At 43.1% G+C, this 16,260-nt stretch overlaps 1 protein-coding gene across 5 annotated transcripts; it reads left to right on the top strand.

Annotated features, from left to right (window-relative positions):
* The first annotated feature begins 6,772 nt into the window (after positions 1 to 6,772).
* LOC147414435 (uncharacterized) lies at positions 6,773 to 12,414 on the top strand. Of its 5 annotated transcripts, XR_015183898.1 has the most exons (7): positions 6,773 to 7,072; positions 7,153 to 7,278; positions 7,562 to 7,687; positions 8,198 to 8,249; positions 8,375 to 8,446; positions 8,535 to 8,733; positions 12,198 to 12,414. XR_015183898.1 is itself a non-coding variant. In XM_086473570.1 (4 exons), the coding sequence occupies exons 1-4, from the start codon at positions 6,876 to 6,878 to the stop codon at positions 8,180 to 8,182; spliced, it is 492 nt and encodes a 163-aa protein (XP_086329696.1). In that variant the 5' UTR covers positions 6,773 to 6,875; the 3' UTR covers positions 8,183 to 8,191. The 5 variants fall into 5 exon arrangements, 1 of the variants encoding a protein (XP_086329696.1); XR_015183897.1 differs by lacking the exon at positions 8,198 to 8,249 and having other exon boundaries at positions 8,538 to 8,733; XR_015183895.1 differs by lacking the exon at positions 8,198 to 8,249.
* Positions 12,415 to 16,260: the final 3,846 nt, after the last annotated feature.

Below are 16,260 nucleotides of genomic sequence, written 5' to 3'. Positions count from 1 at the left end.
ACAGCGTAGCCACCGGCCAGGACCTTTTTGCACTTCATCTTATCAGGTCTTGCCTCTCAGGGTGCTCCCCGGGCACGGCACAGCACGGGCCCTGGCACGGGAGAGGCTCCCCCCGTCATCGCATGCTACGTGCTCAAACGAAGAGCATTCTGTTTCCCGCTCATTCCATCGTTACCGTCCGTTGTGGGGTTCAGCTCGTGCTGTCAGTGAGAAAAACCGTGTCACTCTCCACGTCAGCTTTGCACACACGCTCCGTTTTATTTCTCATCGCCCTTTTTGTAATTGAAGGCCTCTTCCCGCCTGCCTCACTGAGTGAATTCGAACACGGCGTAGGAGCGCACACCCCTCCTGCCGAGCCCTCCCGGCAGATCGCCACGCTGTTTACACAACACCTGCAAAATTCACGCCAGCCCCGTCCGCCCTCCCTGCGGCGGCCCCCCCTGCTGCCCCCTTGGAGCGAGGAGCCCCGCTGGGGCGGTCCGCCCGGGCACCGACACCGCTGCCTGCCGAGGACGGGGACGTCGGCAGCGGGGCAGGGTCCATCCCGGGGAGCGCGGCCGCCCCCGCCACCTCAGCCCCCTCGGGCGAACGGCGCCTCCCGCCTCAGGCGGCAGTTGGGGCTGGGGGCGCGGCTTTGTGGCGTCATCAGCGTGCGCCTGCTCCGCGTCACGTACGGGGCGGCCGTTCCCTGTGAGCGCGGGAAGCGCCGGCGCGGGGGTTTGGGGGGGGCCGCGCTGCCGCCGTCCCGTCCCCAGGAGGCGGCCCGGGGCTCTCCGTTCCGCTCCGCCGGGGTGGCGGTGAGGACCGTGGGGAGCAGGTGTCGGTGCGAACCTGCCGCCCCTGGGTGTGGAGGACTCCGCGGGCGGAGCCGCGGCCTCCTCAGGCCCCGCTGCGCGTCCTCGTGAAGATTTTCCTCTCCAAAATGTTTCTGTTTTCACGCAGGTCTTCTTAACCAAACCGACCTGCCTTCCTGCCTTCAGTACTCCACCAGAAGCGGGGTCTCAGTGACCCCCGGGTAGCTGCCCCGCTAAGCGTTGTCAGCAGTGACCCAGGGCATCTGTGCGCGTTCCCGCAGAGAGGGGCTCTGGCGGCGCGTCGGCATTAAAACGTGGAAATGCTGTGTTAGTGCAGCCAGTGGGACTTCTACATTTAGTTAGAAATGTAAGGAAAAACAGCAAAAAACGTGCTTGTACTTCAGCTGCTTGCAGAGGTGAACTGGCGATGCTTGTCCTGATGACACTCAGCTGGCAACGGGATTTTTCGCTAAGCTGGGCCCTGGTTTTCACAAGACACAGGGCCTGTTGTCTTTCGCCTGGTGGACCAGGGGGCTTGTATCTGGCTCGCTAAGCCAAGTTACTTCTTCAGTAACAGCAGTGCCTGCCTGACCAGCGACTACGGCCTTGAATAAGACCTGAATGATAAAAGAGGAACGTCCTGCCCCAAAAGGTGCCACAAGAAGGATGGGTGTCCCAGCAGCGCGAAGTCAGTAACTTTCCACAGAAACAAAGGGAAATGTAAATGCAGCCAGGGGAGATCAGGACTGACAAGACCTACACACCTGTAAGGTGTATGAGTGCTAATTTACACAGAAAGTGAGGCTGATTTAAATACAACTAACCAATAGCAGAAGGGATGGTAATTACTAATTAATAAGCATAATTTTAGGCGGGGTTTTTTACTAATCCCGTAACAAGATGAATGCTTTGTCGCTACTAGATCCATCTCTAATATGTAACGTAGATGCTCGTTAAGTTATCTGGATGGGTCAGTGCTGGGTCAGCCTGTGTTTTGCACTGACGTACCTCATCTAGGCAAGGACAACTACCAGCGAAAAGCACTTTTGAGGAAGAACATCCCTGAAAGTATGTAAACTAATTAATTTTGTTTATACTTAGTTTTGGTCAGTATAACAACAGACACCCTCTGAGCATGCATAATAATTAAGTTATGTAATTGTCTGTAAACTACTAATTAATGACGTGCTACTTAGGAGGTGTCGACGGTGGGGGATACTGAAGTAAAAGTGTACTACATAAACCATGAGGCGAAATGAGGAGGTGTGCTAGCTTTGTGGAATTCCCCCCTAGCACCTTTTTCTGTGCAGAACTGAAATAAATAAATATCTCGGCCCTGGGTGTGCGATTGGGTTGTTGCACACCAGGTACTGGACCCGGCTTGTGGGACAACACTGACTCAAAAGGACTTGTTGGGCCCAGCTGGGGCTCTCGCGGTTCCCAGTCCTGGTGAGCAGAGCTGCTTCAGAGCCTTCTGGGTCAGCTGCTGCCTCCCCGGGAGGATGGGGACCCGCTAGGAGCCATGCTGCAGCTGTTGCTTGACCCCTAAGGAGCTCAGAGTTTTCCTAGAGAAACAGCAATCCATCTGAGCATTGCTTAGGTGACTTCCATGATGGGAAGAGTTCTTTCTCTTGCTGAAGAATACTGATAGCTGAAATTCTTCCCTGTTCTGTAATTCACCCTTTCTCCACACTACAGTATCTCACTCTTGTGGGATTCAGTACTGGCTACCAAAAAAGGGGAAGATTTGGCAAAAATGGCAGCACTGAAGGCAGAGGTACAATCCAAAGGTACTGGTGGCCAAAAAAATCAACTTCTTTTGCTTAGAGGATGTGTGTAGCAAATCATTGAATCAATACGAGCTGTTTCTCTTAAAGATCTAAAATTATTGTAAGAAAAACGAGAGTTATTTTTAGAGGGCCTTTTATGAACAGGTAGTGGCTTTTTGGCTTTGGCACTGGGAATTTTCTTTCTGTTCAGCTGAAGTCTGTGATAGGGTGAGTGAAGCTAAACGAGGTGGATGCTTTTGGAAGAAAAAGCAGAACAGAAGCAGATGGTGAGGGGAGAAAGTAAATATAGGAATTGAAGCACATATTGTTAGAAATGCTGTTTTTTTCTCTAGCTTATTGGTTTGATTACTCTGCTTGTTTGACTTGCTTTCTTACTTATTTTTTCACTTCATGTTTTCTGCATGAAAGTTTTTGTTGCATGTTAGGTACTACACAGCGTAACTTAGCTGCTTTTTAATATAAGAAATTATTATTAATTCTTTGCAGATATGATGAAAGAATTTAAATGTGATTAATCATCCTTGGCAGTGATTGATAAATGTCAGAAATTCCACTTTTGTATTACGTAAGTGTACAGGGATCAGGATGCAATGAGAATGCAGGTCTTGCTAGACTTCTGTACAGCCAATTTTTCTTAAAATCTCTTAGAATATAGTAGTTCTTGTTTTGTATCATGAAGGCCTAAATGACCGGGAGCTCAGTTTTGAAAACAAGCATGCTTTCTGAATTTCACACCTTACACCTTTGTCTCAATCCATCCTTTGTGTGCTGTTCTTAAGAAATCAGGTCAATCTGAAAACATCAAGGATTTTCACGCAAGGAAAGGCTCTTGCTGGAACAAATTGTGTGGTGATAAACCTTGTGGTTTTCACCTTTATTCTTAGTTCTCTTCATTAAATAGTTGCCATTGACTCTGCTTCAGGTTAGAAGGGAAACAGACTGGCTGAAGCAACTGATGATGAAAGAGTTGGTCTTTGGGGGGGGGTCTAATTAATATCACTGCTGTGCTGTATTTTTTAATGGGTTGTCGGTATTGCACTGGAACGTGGAGATATGTGACTGTGCTAGTGTCATAAACCATTTTTGTCTAGGAAAAACAGTCTTGTAACAAATGCCTCGAAAAGCAAAGTGAAGAGTCACTGCAGTAGTGTATTATGAAGCCCAAAATATTAAGTGAGGTCTAGGTCTTTCCGTGCCTGCTTAACGTAAGGGTTTGGATTCACCCTCTTGTCTTCAAGATCCTTAAACCACTGATAACTGGAAACTGGGAGAATATACCAGATAAAGGATCAGGCATCCCCATGGGTTCTGGAGGCAGGGCGCTTGGCTAGATAAACTCGGTCTCTGCGTGGTTTTTATTCTATTACACAGATAAATTACTTGCTGTAGGAAGAAGTTTGCATTGGCATTTCCAGGGAGCAGTTTCTCGATCTTGTCTCACAAATAGATATAAAACATTAAATAAATGGGGTATTAAACATACTGCTGGGTTTACTGATTGCTCTGTTAGCAACACAGGGCATTTTATATCGAAATAGGAGACAGTACGCTTCGTAAGTTTTAAGATACACTATTACTGTGCTTACATTTGGAAGCTAAATATGAAGGAGCTCAAAGGTAAGATGTTTGCTCTGGAAACTAATGAAGCATAGTAAAATACTTATCAGCAGAAAGATGATGATGGTATAGCCAGGATTTTCAGTGAGAAGTTGATGGTAAGAGGAGAGGGTGAGCCAAAGTCATGTAGCAGAGAGATGGCTACGAACTGTATAAACCTCTGAAATTCTTGCCTGCACGGCTGCAGTTGTGGTTCAGGAGGAGGCAGCGTGCTGCACCTGGTGCCCTCAGTTATGTTTCTTTGCATTGCTGTGGAGAAAAATGAACCGTAACCTCTGTCGAGCCTGGGGTATGGGCTTTGAAATTTCATTCCTAAGAGGCAGCAGCTGCTGCTGCTCTATTACCTACAATTCATGGCACTAGGAATGTGAGTTTATTAAAGGACTCATGTGAAACAGTTCAGGGGCAAAATATTAACCTTGCTGACATGGACCTCCAAGTGGTAAAATCAACATTAATATAAATACTGGTGGGATTAAAAGCATTCCCTTGCTGTGTCTGTCACACAGCCAGAACCAGCTGAAGCAGGAGAAGTTAATACTGGCTCACAGACCTCCTTAATGAGAGCAGCAAAAACAAACCACAAGCGTGGCAAGATGCATTAACTTAACAGCTTTGATTTTTTTTTTCTTATCTAGTAATTCATTCCAGAGAACACAGACATGCACCTGTGTTTTCAAATGCTATTTTTAACTTTACCAGCATGTCTAACAGCAGCAGCTTAACTTACTACCTTAGCATAAAAGGTGAGTTGCTGCATATTTGCTTTTGTTTCAGAATTACTTGGTAGAAGTAAACATTGTTAGTACCCCCTTACTTCTCCCAGCAGCTTTGTGCTTTCAAGATAAAACAGGAACTTACCAGCCCATAACAGCTTTTAGTGGTTAATGCGGTTCCATTATTCAGAATGTGAATTTATTTATACAGACGATAGCTGTATTTGTGAAGGCAATCGGAAGAAATAAGTATGAAAAGACTCTTAAACAGTCATATTTACCCAGAAACAGTATCACCAAATAAGTATTTCACAGAAATAATGATGGTAGGGGAAGAATTACCTCATATTTAAAGGAAAAGGGTAAAATACAAGGGATTATATACAAGTATCACTGAGAATTTGTGCTGTTTTGAGAGAACCTATAATTATGCTGTGGTAATTCTTTTAACACTTCGCTATTAACTCTAACACTACAATGTGTCATGAAAATCTGCTTGCATACTGGTGGTATAGATGATAAAAGACAGTGAAATAGATTTTAGGTCGCGGTGGCTTTTTTCCTTCAGTTCTTTAAGTTATGTAAATGTTGGACAAAAACCAAACAAAAGATTTTGTTTTGGTTATTTAACTGATGTAAATAAATGTTTCTGTGAGCTTCCAGTCATCTACCAGTTCTTGAGCTAATTTGACTTGTTACTGTGAGTCTACCAAAGTATCCACGGACATTGCTAGTTAACCCAGTCTGTGTTTTGATTTATTTATTTAAAAATGCAGCATATGTCAGCAGAAGTGTGTGGAGGGGCTCAGAAACTGGTAGCGTGCATGCTGTGTACAATGTCATCGTTACAACACACTGTGACAACATGAATTCCAAATTTATGTTGCTTTGTCTTTGTGTCACTGATGTAGTATTTCCCTTCAATAGGCAAGTCAAACTCCATACACTTTCTGCTCTTCAGAGGAAGACTCTGGTTTTGTGTCTGAGTCTGGCCTTTCGAATTGAGAAATAGTGACGCAGCACTTTGGCAATTCACACTGGGAACTGTTGTTTGGGAAAGCCACGTATTTTTATTGTTTTTAACATATTTACTTAAGTTTGTTATTAGTATTTTAAAATGTATGGTGTTATCTGCTTTCCCTCAACTTCAGTGACCTGCAGACCCGTTTTCACCCCAGTGTCCCTACCTGTTCTCTCAGGAGGTGCGATGGTTGTTAGTGGCACGGTTTAGGATCTAAACAAGGCTTTGAACCGGTTTCCTTCCCGCTGGTGCTGCCCGTCGCCATCGGGCCGTGCCTCGCGTCAGCCGCGGCCTTTCCTGCCCGGGGCCCGGCTCTCGCTGCGGCGCACGCGGGCCAAGCCCCGCCTGAGGCGGCCCGCGCAGGCCGGCCCAGCCCAGCTCCCTCCCCGCCTGCAGCAGCCGCCGCCGCGTTCGCCCGGGTCCCGCCGCCCCCCCCCCCGGGCCGGTCCTACCGAGCGCCGCGGCCCCAGAAGCGGCGGGGCCCGCCCGTCCTCACGTGACGCGCGCGCCATCAGCGCGCGCCGCCGCCCGCCGGTCACGTGCCCCGTGTTTACCTCCGGCGCTGCGGGGGCGGCGGGGCCGCGGCGCGGCGGTGAGTGACCGCCAGCGGCTCCCGGGGGAGCGGCGGGAGGCTCGGGGCTGTCCTGCGGCCTGTCGCTGTGGCCTGACTGGGAACGGCCGCCTCCTGGGGGAGACGGGGCGGGGGGCGCGGCTGGGAGCCGCCCGTGCGGGGCCGGCCAGGCCGCGGGGCTCACGGCGCTTCGGCCGGCCGAGCCGCGGTCGCTGGCGGCGGTGTGGGGGCTTAGCTTGGCGGGAGCGAGAGGGTCGCGGGGCTTGGCCACCGGTTTGTGCCGCGGCGGTTCGGAGCGGCCGGCTACAGCCTGTTGCTGCGAGCTACGCCTCGCTGAGCAGCGTGTCCTTTATTTCCAGGCTCACAATGTCACTGCCAGCGAAGCGGTGTGGAAGGCCCCCGGTGTTGTCTTTTCTGGAAAAGAAGAAGAGAAAGCAAAGCCTTGATCGAAGAAGGGGGAAAACAAGGATATATGTGGGAAATCATATTGAGCGATGGTTGACGCTTAAGGAAAAGCTGGATTTCAGAAATGATGCAGAAGTTGCAGGGTTTTTACTGGACTTGTGAGTACAATACTCACAGGTATTATTATACCAAGTCAATAATTCTTGGTGTTAATACCAACTCTGTATCTTCTTTCTAGGTATGACAGCTATGACCCGTTGTCAAAAGCTCCGATCTGTTCCCTCCCTGAGGGTGTGAGAAGAATTACTGTGAAAAACGAAACGCCGTTGCCAGGCAGCACTTCTTTAATAGCGGCTGATGGAACGTTAGTACTATACCCTCGAAGGGCGGATGAAATATTTTTCTTGATAGTACTTTAAAGACTGTAGCTAATGTTTAAAAAAAAAAATGGGGTGGAAGTTATATAAGAAAGAGGAAAGTATACAGCTAGTTTTATTAAAAGGGAAGGTTTTTGGATATCCTTTGTAGAACAGCATATGTATTTGTTTTGATATTTGTATCGTTGAGGACAAAATACTAGTCTAGATGAAATGAAACTTTTTTTTCAGAAGAAATGTTTCAGTTAACAATTCGGGTTGTATTTGCAGATATGACAACGATGACCGGTTGTCTAAAGAATCTGCTTGTTCTGAACTTGGAGATGTGAGAATTGTAACTGTGAAAGAAGAGAGAGAGATGCCGCCTGACTGCTTGTCAACAGAGACAGATGACACGTTAGTGATACTACCTTTTTTGCATGTTTTGCATTTGAAAATATTTTATGTGATTTTATTATCACATTTAATTTTGTTTTATTAGAAACTCATGTCATTCATGCTCTTGATTCATTTTCTAAAAACATCTTGGTACATAATGGTCGGTCCAGTCCTTCTGAGGCAAGAATCTGAGAGTTTTGGAAAAGATGTAAGACTCCTAAAGTACACCTAGCAAACGTGCCCGTTCAGTGACTGCCTGCCTTAACTGTATATGAGATCCACGAGTGGAACAAGAAAATAGCTGGTGCTTTACACGTATCCCAGCCACTTCAGTAAGCTGCTAGATTTTTACAGTAGTGCAGTCTCCAGGCAGGTGCAGTTGCGCGTGCTTTAACCTTTCTCAAAAGAAAAGTGTTTCATTGTTGACCGATACCACATACAAAGTGACGTGTTAACCTATCTAAAAATAGTGCTGTGCTCAACGAGGCCACCACGCCATCAGTCGACTGCTGATTTCTTTTACTGCAGTGTCATCAGTAACTGAGGCATTCACAGTTGAGATCAGAGGAGCCTCAAATAGGTATGCTTGCCACTACTCTTTATTTAGGTTTCAATTATCCACAACAGTGTTACTGAATAATTGTAGTTTCATCCATGTCTTACTTATCTGACCTTAAAAAAAAATGTATCTTTTGATGTGTGCAGGGGGACACCGAGAACCTAGGACATTACATTGGCATTGCATGGTGTGTCCAAACCCCTCGCTGGTATGGTGAAGTACGTAACGCATGTAGCATGTTTGATTCTCGTTTTCCACTGTGGTTTTGCTTGTGACTTTCCTAATTCTTCTTACTTTTGATTTTAGTAGGTGAACAAGTTGGGGTTCTGAAAGCGATTCTATGGCACAGAAGAATTCTTGGAAGCTAGGTCAGGAGAAAGTAAATACCAATGCTGATGAAGCTGCCAAATTCCAGTTCATTCTTCAAAATAGCATTTTTCTCTGGCAATGTAATTTTAGTTTGGAGCGCAGCAATAATTGAATTCCTGGGACTGATCTGATACAGGTGAGACAGAGGGTTTGTTCTTAGCTGATTGCTTATTTCAGCCTTCTGAGATGTGAGAAATATTGTGAAAAGTTGTTTGGTATGAGAAAAAACTTTCTGTTATCCCTGAAAGGTAAGCTGTATGATGCTTTGTTACAGTCTCACGATATCTATGTGAAGATGCTAAATCATACCGAATACATAAAATGCTGGATGAGTGATCCGGCATGTATGCAGTGGTAATTGTATAAAGCTAAGAAATGACAGCTGTCTAAGAATAAAGAAATTCAAAAATAAGGAGAGTTTTATGGGACAGACATCCTAGGGCATACTGTGGTATTCTAGGGAATATTTACCTACCAGGGGCAGTTGTATAGCCTCTCTATGAGGAAAATAATTGTTTTGTGTTTCAGTATCTGAACACCATGTCACTGATGATGCTTTTGGGTTTGTTTTTCATTCACCGAATCACAGACTGGTAGGGGCTGGAAGGGACCTCTGGAGATCACCTAGTCCAACCCCCGTGCTAAAGCAGGCTCCCCTAGAGCAGGTGACACAGGAACGCTTCCAGATGGGTTTTGAATATCTCCAGGGAAGGAGACTCCACAGCCCCCCTGGGCAGCCTGTTCCAGTGCTCTGTCACCCTCAGAGTAAAGAAGTTTTTCGTCATGTTCAGGTGGAACTTCCCGTGCTCCAGTTTGTGCCCGTTGCCCCTTGTCCTGTCGCTGGGCACCACTGAAAAGAGCCTGGCCCCGTCCTCTTGACACCCACCCTTTAGATATTTATCAGTATTGATAAGGTCCCCTCTCAGTTTTCTCTTCTCCAGGCTAAAGAGCCCCAGGTCTCTCAGCCTTTCCTCGTCAGAGAGATGCTCCAGTCCCCTCATCATCTTTGTAGCCCCTGCTGGGCTCTCTCCAGTGGTTCCCTGTCCGTCTTGAACTGGGGGGCCCAGAATTGGACACAGCACTCCAGGTGTGGCGTCACCAGGGCAGAGCAGAGGGGGAGGAGAACCTCCCTCGCCCTGCTGGCCACGCATCTCTTCATGCACACCTCCTCTTCAGTCACAACATAGCAGTGAGGTAGAGTGGTGGTGGTACTGGGGGATTCTTACTACCTGTGGGATATCCACACCATGGTCGAGTGATGTGCCTGAAGCCATGTTGGTAGTTGAACTTGGGTGTAAGACTAAACTCTGTTACTAACTCAGTGTTTTTAGGAGGCTGGGCAAAATTCTTAATTGTTGTAGGAAACTGATTTTCCTTTGGAAAGGAACAGTGGTTATGTTAATGTATACTTTCTTTTCTTGTTTTTAAAGGTGTGGTACTGCACTTCCTATTGAAGGGTGGAGATGAAGGCAGGTATTTCCTGCTTTCCGGGCATTTGGGTGTCATGTTTTCCTGTTGCCGTTACTGTTTTGGGCCTTACGGAGTACACCTTTTCATTCTGTGCTGCTATATAAGGGCCAGGAAAATAACACGGTCTTGTTGAAGGTGCTTCATTAACGAATTCTGAATTAATAGTCACAAAGCAGCTGTTGTATTGTAGGCCTTTCACTATCTAGTCTAGATTTAGGTTGGCTAAACACTAACTGTTAAGGAACTGGAAATGTCAGAGATAATGGAGCAAGAACACTTAGACTCAGCTGCTTCGTCAGTGGCTCTAATGTTTATTTCTGTCTTGTTTTTGGAGTCTTACCTGATAATGTTAGCTGTCAGAAGTTGGTGTTGTAGACAATTAAGTTGATAGAGAAACAGTGAGGGAGTCGAGTACCAGGGATTTCAAGATTCTTGCCAGGTGAAATGGTATGGGTTTTTGAATTCTGGCTGTTGTGAGGAGTTGCATGTTGAAATGATGCAAGTAGAAAAGAACGTATGGAAATCTAATTTAAGTTATTATTAGCAGGGCGTAGCCAAAGGGAAGTGTTACTGATCCATGTCCAGTTAGGTTCCTGAATAAATTCGTTTCTTCTCTAATGCTTCTTCTGTTAGTAACTTCGAACTTGAGCATTTAGAATACCAACCAAGGTAGATTCAAATTATTTTTCGGGTTAGTGTGTATCAAGTACAAAACTGTTAAAGCAGATAATAAACAGTTGGTTTTGTTTTTTTTTTTTCTTTAATGTTTATTATTTACTCTGACATTAACTTGAAGCATGATGAGCCAAAGTAGTTGACTAGGGTTTTTTTGAGGAAGCTTTGGGGGATTTGGGATTCTTGTGCTTTTGCAATATTTAGTGATAGAGATTCAAAAACTCCTTTCCCTGTACCTTTATTAATGAGACAGATTCTCGTGATAAAACTGACTTTCCTGGGACTTTATCTTTTTTTGCATTGATTCACTAAGAAATTAAACAGAATACAAATCCAAAATAAATACTCAAAAGGGTTTCAGCAGTTTTGTGAGGAAGACTGAAACCTGTAGGATGAGTCGGTGTCAGTCAGTAGTAAATGATTAGTTGGGAAGCCCCAACCTCAAAAGCAGGCTTCAGCTTCAGTTCCTGTCTCTCCTGAAATGGTAGTGGCAACACCTTTTATAACAATTTTTGCTATGTAGCTTTTCTCACAATCGTCAGATCTTGCAAGAGTCTGTATTGCAGAACTTCTCTTTCTCCTAAGTAATTTCATCTGAAAGGTTGTATGATTACTGTCCAGACAAGGCAGTCAGTTGTAAAGTGTAACTCCCTAACTTGGGAAGGAAAATAAACAATCCTGAGGAAGAGTCCAGCAAGCTGGAGGAGTTACCATGACACTAGTGTGAACAGCTGAGGCGTTTCTTAGGAAGCAGGAAAGTGAAAGTTAAATTACCTTTAAAAGAAAAAGAAAAAAAGAATAAAAAACTGATAAAATAGCCTCCTTAGTAGGACAGCTTCCTGTGCCCTACCAACAAATGGATTTTTGATGCTTTGTTTTGACTGGTCTGCATTCAGACTCTCTAAGACTGGCCAAAGTATAAAACAACAGTTCTTAAGTGAACTAAAATATTCCGCATATACTGGTTTTGGTCTTTAGTGTTTATAGTTCGGGGGTTTTTTTTTGTCTGTTGTTTTTTTTTTTTTTTTTTTAATTAAAACCAAACAAAGAACTACCTCCTACCCCTGACAAACCACAATCTGTGGTTATTTCACTAAAGTAACTTGAAAGTGGATGTGTGACACTGCTTTTAAGATTTAAAATTAAGATTGAGGGGTTAGTCTGAGACAATTAAATAACTGACTTTATTGTAATGCTAAATGTTGATCGGTATTTTGCTATAGTGATACCTATGTATATACAGCATAAAACCAGAAGATGTTGGCCTGATTATATGTATTGCGCACACAAAAGCACAAATGGAATTATTGTAATATTTTCCATTCTTTCAAAGTTAGAAGATTATATTAGGGGAATGTACTTGCCTAGACCTACTTTGTGAAACAATGCAAACGTATTTCATATTTAGGTATTTGCATGTCTTATTGTAACTGTCATCATTGTGTTACTTTTCAGGGTGACCAGCAAGAAGAAAATCAAGCTCTTGTGTAACAATACTGGGGCAGTTTTTGGTCCATTTTGGTTTTGCTGTGAGGGTATTGTGAACTATAAAGAATTACTGTAAGTTGTAGTATGAAATTCCATGTTACTTATTGAACAGCATATTAAACTGGATTACCTAAAGTTTTACTGTGTTATGTTAACATTAATAAAGTGTGTGGAGTGGATTGTCTCACTGTGAGAGTCTGTATATAGTTCTCTGAAGGGCAACAAGAAACAAGCAGCCAAAATGCTAATGGATATTGCTCCAGGTTACTCAGAATTTATTAACTTTCTGTAGGTTGTGTTAATGTAGAAGTTCTTCACGTTTTATTTAAAACTCAAGGGGTTAAAACAGAAGCAACGTTCTAGGAGCAGTTGCAGCATCAAGCATGCTTCCATCCTGATTGTGTTTCTTGGAATGCTTTTTCTTAGGGAACAACTTTAATATATCCCACATACTGGAAGGTATTCGTGCAGTTTATTGATGCACTAAAAAATGATGGGTGAAACTATCATATAGAGACTATATAGTGTGTTGTGTTAGTGCCTTCTAAAAATGAGTAATTGAGATCAGATACTATGTTGTTTATCAAAATATATTTTGTTCTTGAATAATATGATCTCTTGCTTTGGCTTTTGATACTACGAAAGCTGATATATGATGCCTCTTTATTTCTTCTCTAACAAAGATGCAGTAAGTGTGGAGTACTTTCAGTGACTGAAGTTCAACAGAATAGTGTTGGCAGTTCTGAATTGGTTTTGTAGTTACTAAGTATGAGTAATCTTGGAAAGTTTTTAACTGAGAAACTGAAATTAGTGCGACTGTACTCAATACATGTTTGTCGGAAGGACAGAAACTCCCAGTCTTCTGTTTCTTTTTTTTTTTTTTTCTTTAACCACATACTTTCATAAGTGTTTGGGTCTTGACCTTACAGTATGCAAGCCAGCTGGGTTTTCCCATCAACTTCCGTTAGAACAGTCTCTCTCTCTATGGAGAAATTCCCCTAATTAGGTCATTACAGGCAACATTCAGTTTTTCTAATGAGCTACTTCATCTGCTGTAAGAAACTGCTGCTCTTAAATATTCTTTTGTTGCTTTTGAAGTATAAAACTTCAGTGTTGCCTTATTAACAATATATGTTTTGCCAAATGTTGCACAGATAGCTCCTTTTTTTTTTTTTTAAATAAAGCAGAGAACATCATTTGTTGAAGCTTTCTCGAAATGAAAATGCCACTTCCCATGTCTTTCAGCGTACTGTCTTTGCTCTGTACCTTTCAAATTTTATTTTGACTACCAAGCAGTCATTCATGTAAATGACTCAGTTTGGCTCACAAAAGAAGTATGACTAGTGACACTAGTTCTCAGTGAAGTGTCTTTCAGCACTCTCAGATTTTCTATTGTCAATGTTGTCACAGTAAAAAGGGAGAAGGACTCAGCTTCAGTACAATCGGTTAAGCTTTCCACCAGTCTACAAGATCTACTCTGCAGCTGCAGTAGGTTATTTCAGTAAGGAGCTCTGCTGTCCTGTGGCATTTGGGCAGCGTCTTGTCAGCCTATTCAGCCTAGCTCTTGTGCCTTTAAGGATGCATGCTAAAAATATTTATAGTATTTAACTACCTATTATTGTGGAAGTCAACTGATACTGCAGATGCATGATGTGTTGAGGTGCACTCACTCCATAAAATTACTGGTAGAATTATTATTATGGTGCTTAGTACTTGAATATAGTATGATTCAGCCCATGCTAATGTGTTTCCCCCAAAACCTCACACTGGACTAGCTCTTCATGCTGAAGAAAAGTCAAGAGAAAAGTAGACTTTTTAAAATTTCCTTTTGTAATGTTATAATATGCATGGATGATACATTTTGGGTTGTTATTTCAACATAGGCTTTTGAATATCTGACTGCTGTAGAGCAAAATATTATCATTACTATTTTCCGGTAAACTTTGCAGAATAATGAATGGTAATGATTCTGAAACTGGATTCTTGCTTCTGCCAAGAATATGTCAAGAGCACTGGCTATGCTTTTGTCAAAACAGCCGAGTAAGTTTTTCTGCACCCATGGGTCTACAGGAATTGCTGAACTTAAATAATGTTCAAATCTCATAACTAAATCTATAAAAATTGTTTACACTGTTGTTCCAAAGATACATTAAGAATATACACATAGAGGAATTACTCTAAGCAAAATAATCGGGTTCTTGGCAATACTGAATATAGGTTTCTGACCTAAGCAATGTGAAAATGAGAACATTTTCTGTATGGGTTTATAGGGAAAGGCAAATAGTGGCTGTAAAACCACAATTTTTTTGTTTGGCTTTGTGTTATGTAATGTGGCTCTACTGTCCCAGTTGGTTTCCTTAGAACTGTGGATCTATCAAATCTTTTGAAATGTGAGTATTTAAGTATGTAAACTGGGAAACTTCCATCCAAATAGGGACAGGTTCTGTGTTGGAACTTAAATTTCAAACCATTAGCTAAAGAGCTTAAGTTACAATGCACCAGTTTTCATACTAGTAACTTTATATTCCATTATTTTGCCTTTACAAGAAGTAGTTTTCTAAAGTCACAATAATTATGATTGTGCTTCTAGCTCAATGAACTTAGTATTACGTAAAAACTTCGTATGTTTTGTTTGGGAAAGGTGGTCTGTTCTATTTTGTGATTTACTTTTGTGGTAAAAAACCCTACAAAACGTGAGGAAAGAATTACTTAAAACAGGTCTTGCAGCTTTCTTTGTGAAATAAGTTTTGTAGATTGTCACAGACACCCCTTGGCGAGGGGTGGGGGTAGAACTGAGGAGAGACAGACTGGAGTAGGTTACTCTAGACGACAAGAACAGTTTGGATGCCCTAGTTTCTTACCATTTAGAATGGCTGTTTAATTCTTCAGCTCTTTTCTTGTTCTGAATGCCCGTCTAAGGCTTGATCATACAGTCAAGAGTTCGGGAGGAGGCAGAATGCTGCACCTAGACACATTATCTAAGAATGGAACAGGGATGCAGGAATCCGGGTTTATTCTGAATTCTTCAGGTTTAATAGATCGTCTTGGTGAAGTGGCTTCTCTGTCTACTTTATCTTGTGGTAAAATAGGAGTAAATTTCAAACGTAACCTCTATAAGGCACGGTCGCTTGTCTGTGAGAAAGATTTAATAGTAGGAAATACTATCATAAGTGTGATGGTACTTGTCGTTACTTTTTCAAGAACTTTTCATGTCCTGTGTCTGTTGGTAGTGACGTATCTTTTGGGCGTCTGAATCAGGGCGCCCTGAATGAGTTTCAACACTGTATCTTGTTAAGCACATTCTCATGGGTCACTGCTGAAAATACTGATCAGTGGATGGCAGAAGGGAAAACACATCAAAGGAGGAATTCCGAAGGTGGGAGTAGTGGAGTTTCAGTTTGTGGTGCGTAAATAGAATGTGGGTTGGAGAGGAATGGTGAACCTGAACGTTTTTTGTGGTTTGACTGTCTCAGGAGAAGCCTGCTTCCTCTTTTCTGGTGTCTCAGCAGAAGCAATTAATATTTCATCCCTTTATAATTCCAGAGAGGTTCCTCACCACTGCAGGAGTCAAAGCTCTGGGTAGTGAGGATTGTGTTTTCGTGAAGCTGAGGATTCAGCAGGTAATTGGACTCTTCTGAGATCAGATAGAACTGATAAGTGTGAGAAGTCTTACATCTTTGCCACCTCACTGAGGTTATACAGCAATACTTTCTTCTATGCTTCTTATGTATAAATGCAAAATTGATGTATTTAAGATATCAAAATCAATCTGCCACTCAGTGATGTCTGTAATCTTGCTTGACATGCAGTATTCAGTGTCATTTTAGCTATAGAATGGCAAGGGTATCTAGAAAGAAAGAGGGCAAGTGTGTTTGTGGGTGTGTATGCAAACATACTCCCACTTTCCATTTTATTTTATAAAATCACAAACTAACATGGACTGGAAGGGACCTCTGAAGGTCATCTCATCCAGCCTTCTGCTTAAAGCAGGGCTGACTTCAGGTTTGGATCAGTTACCTGAGGCCTTGGC

This window comes from Leptosomus discolor, chromosome 15, assembly GCF_034619465.1.
Source record: "Leptosomus discolor isolate bLepDis1 chromosome 15, bLepDis1.hap2, whole genome shotgun sequence".
In the NCBI taxonomy this organism is placed as follows: domain Eukaryota; kingdom Metazoa; phylum Chordata; class Aves; order Leptosomiformes; family Leptosomidae; genus Leptosomus; species Leptosomus discolor.
The sequence above is the reverse complement of the archived record's forward strand: the minus strand, read 5'-3'. Positions and strand labels throughout refer to the sequence as shown.

Coding starts and splice junctions, on each gene's coding strand:
- LOC147414435 (XM_086473570.1), top strand. CDS start 6,876: ATGTCACTGCCAGCGAAGCGGTGTGGAAGGCCCCCGGTGTTGTCTTTT. Junction 7,279..7,561: donor TTAATAGCGGCTGATGGAAC/GTTAGTACTATA, acceptor TTGTATTTGCAG/ATATGACAACGATGACCGGT. Junction 7,688..8,139: donor TCAACAGAGACAGATGACAC/GTTAGTGATACT, acceptor ATCTAAAAATAG/TGCTGTGCTCAACGAGGCCA.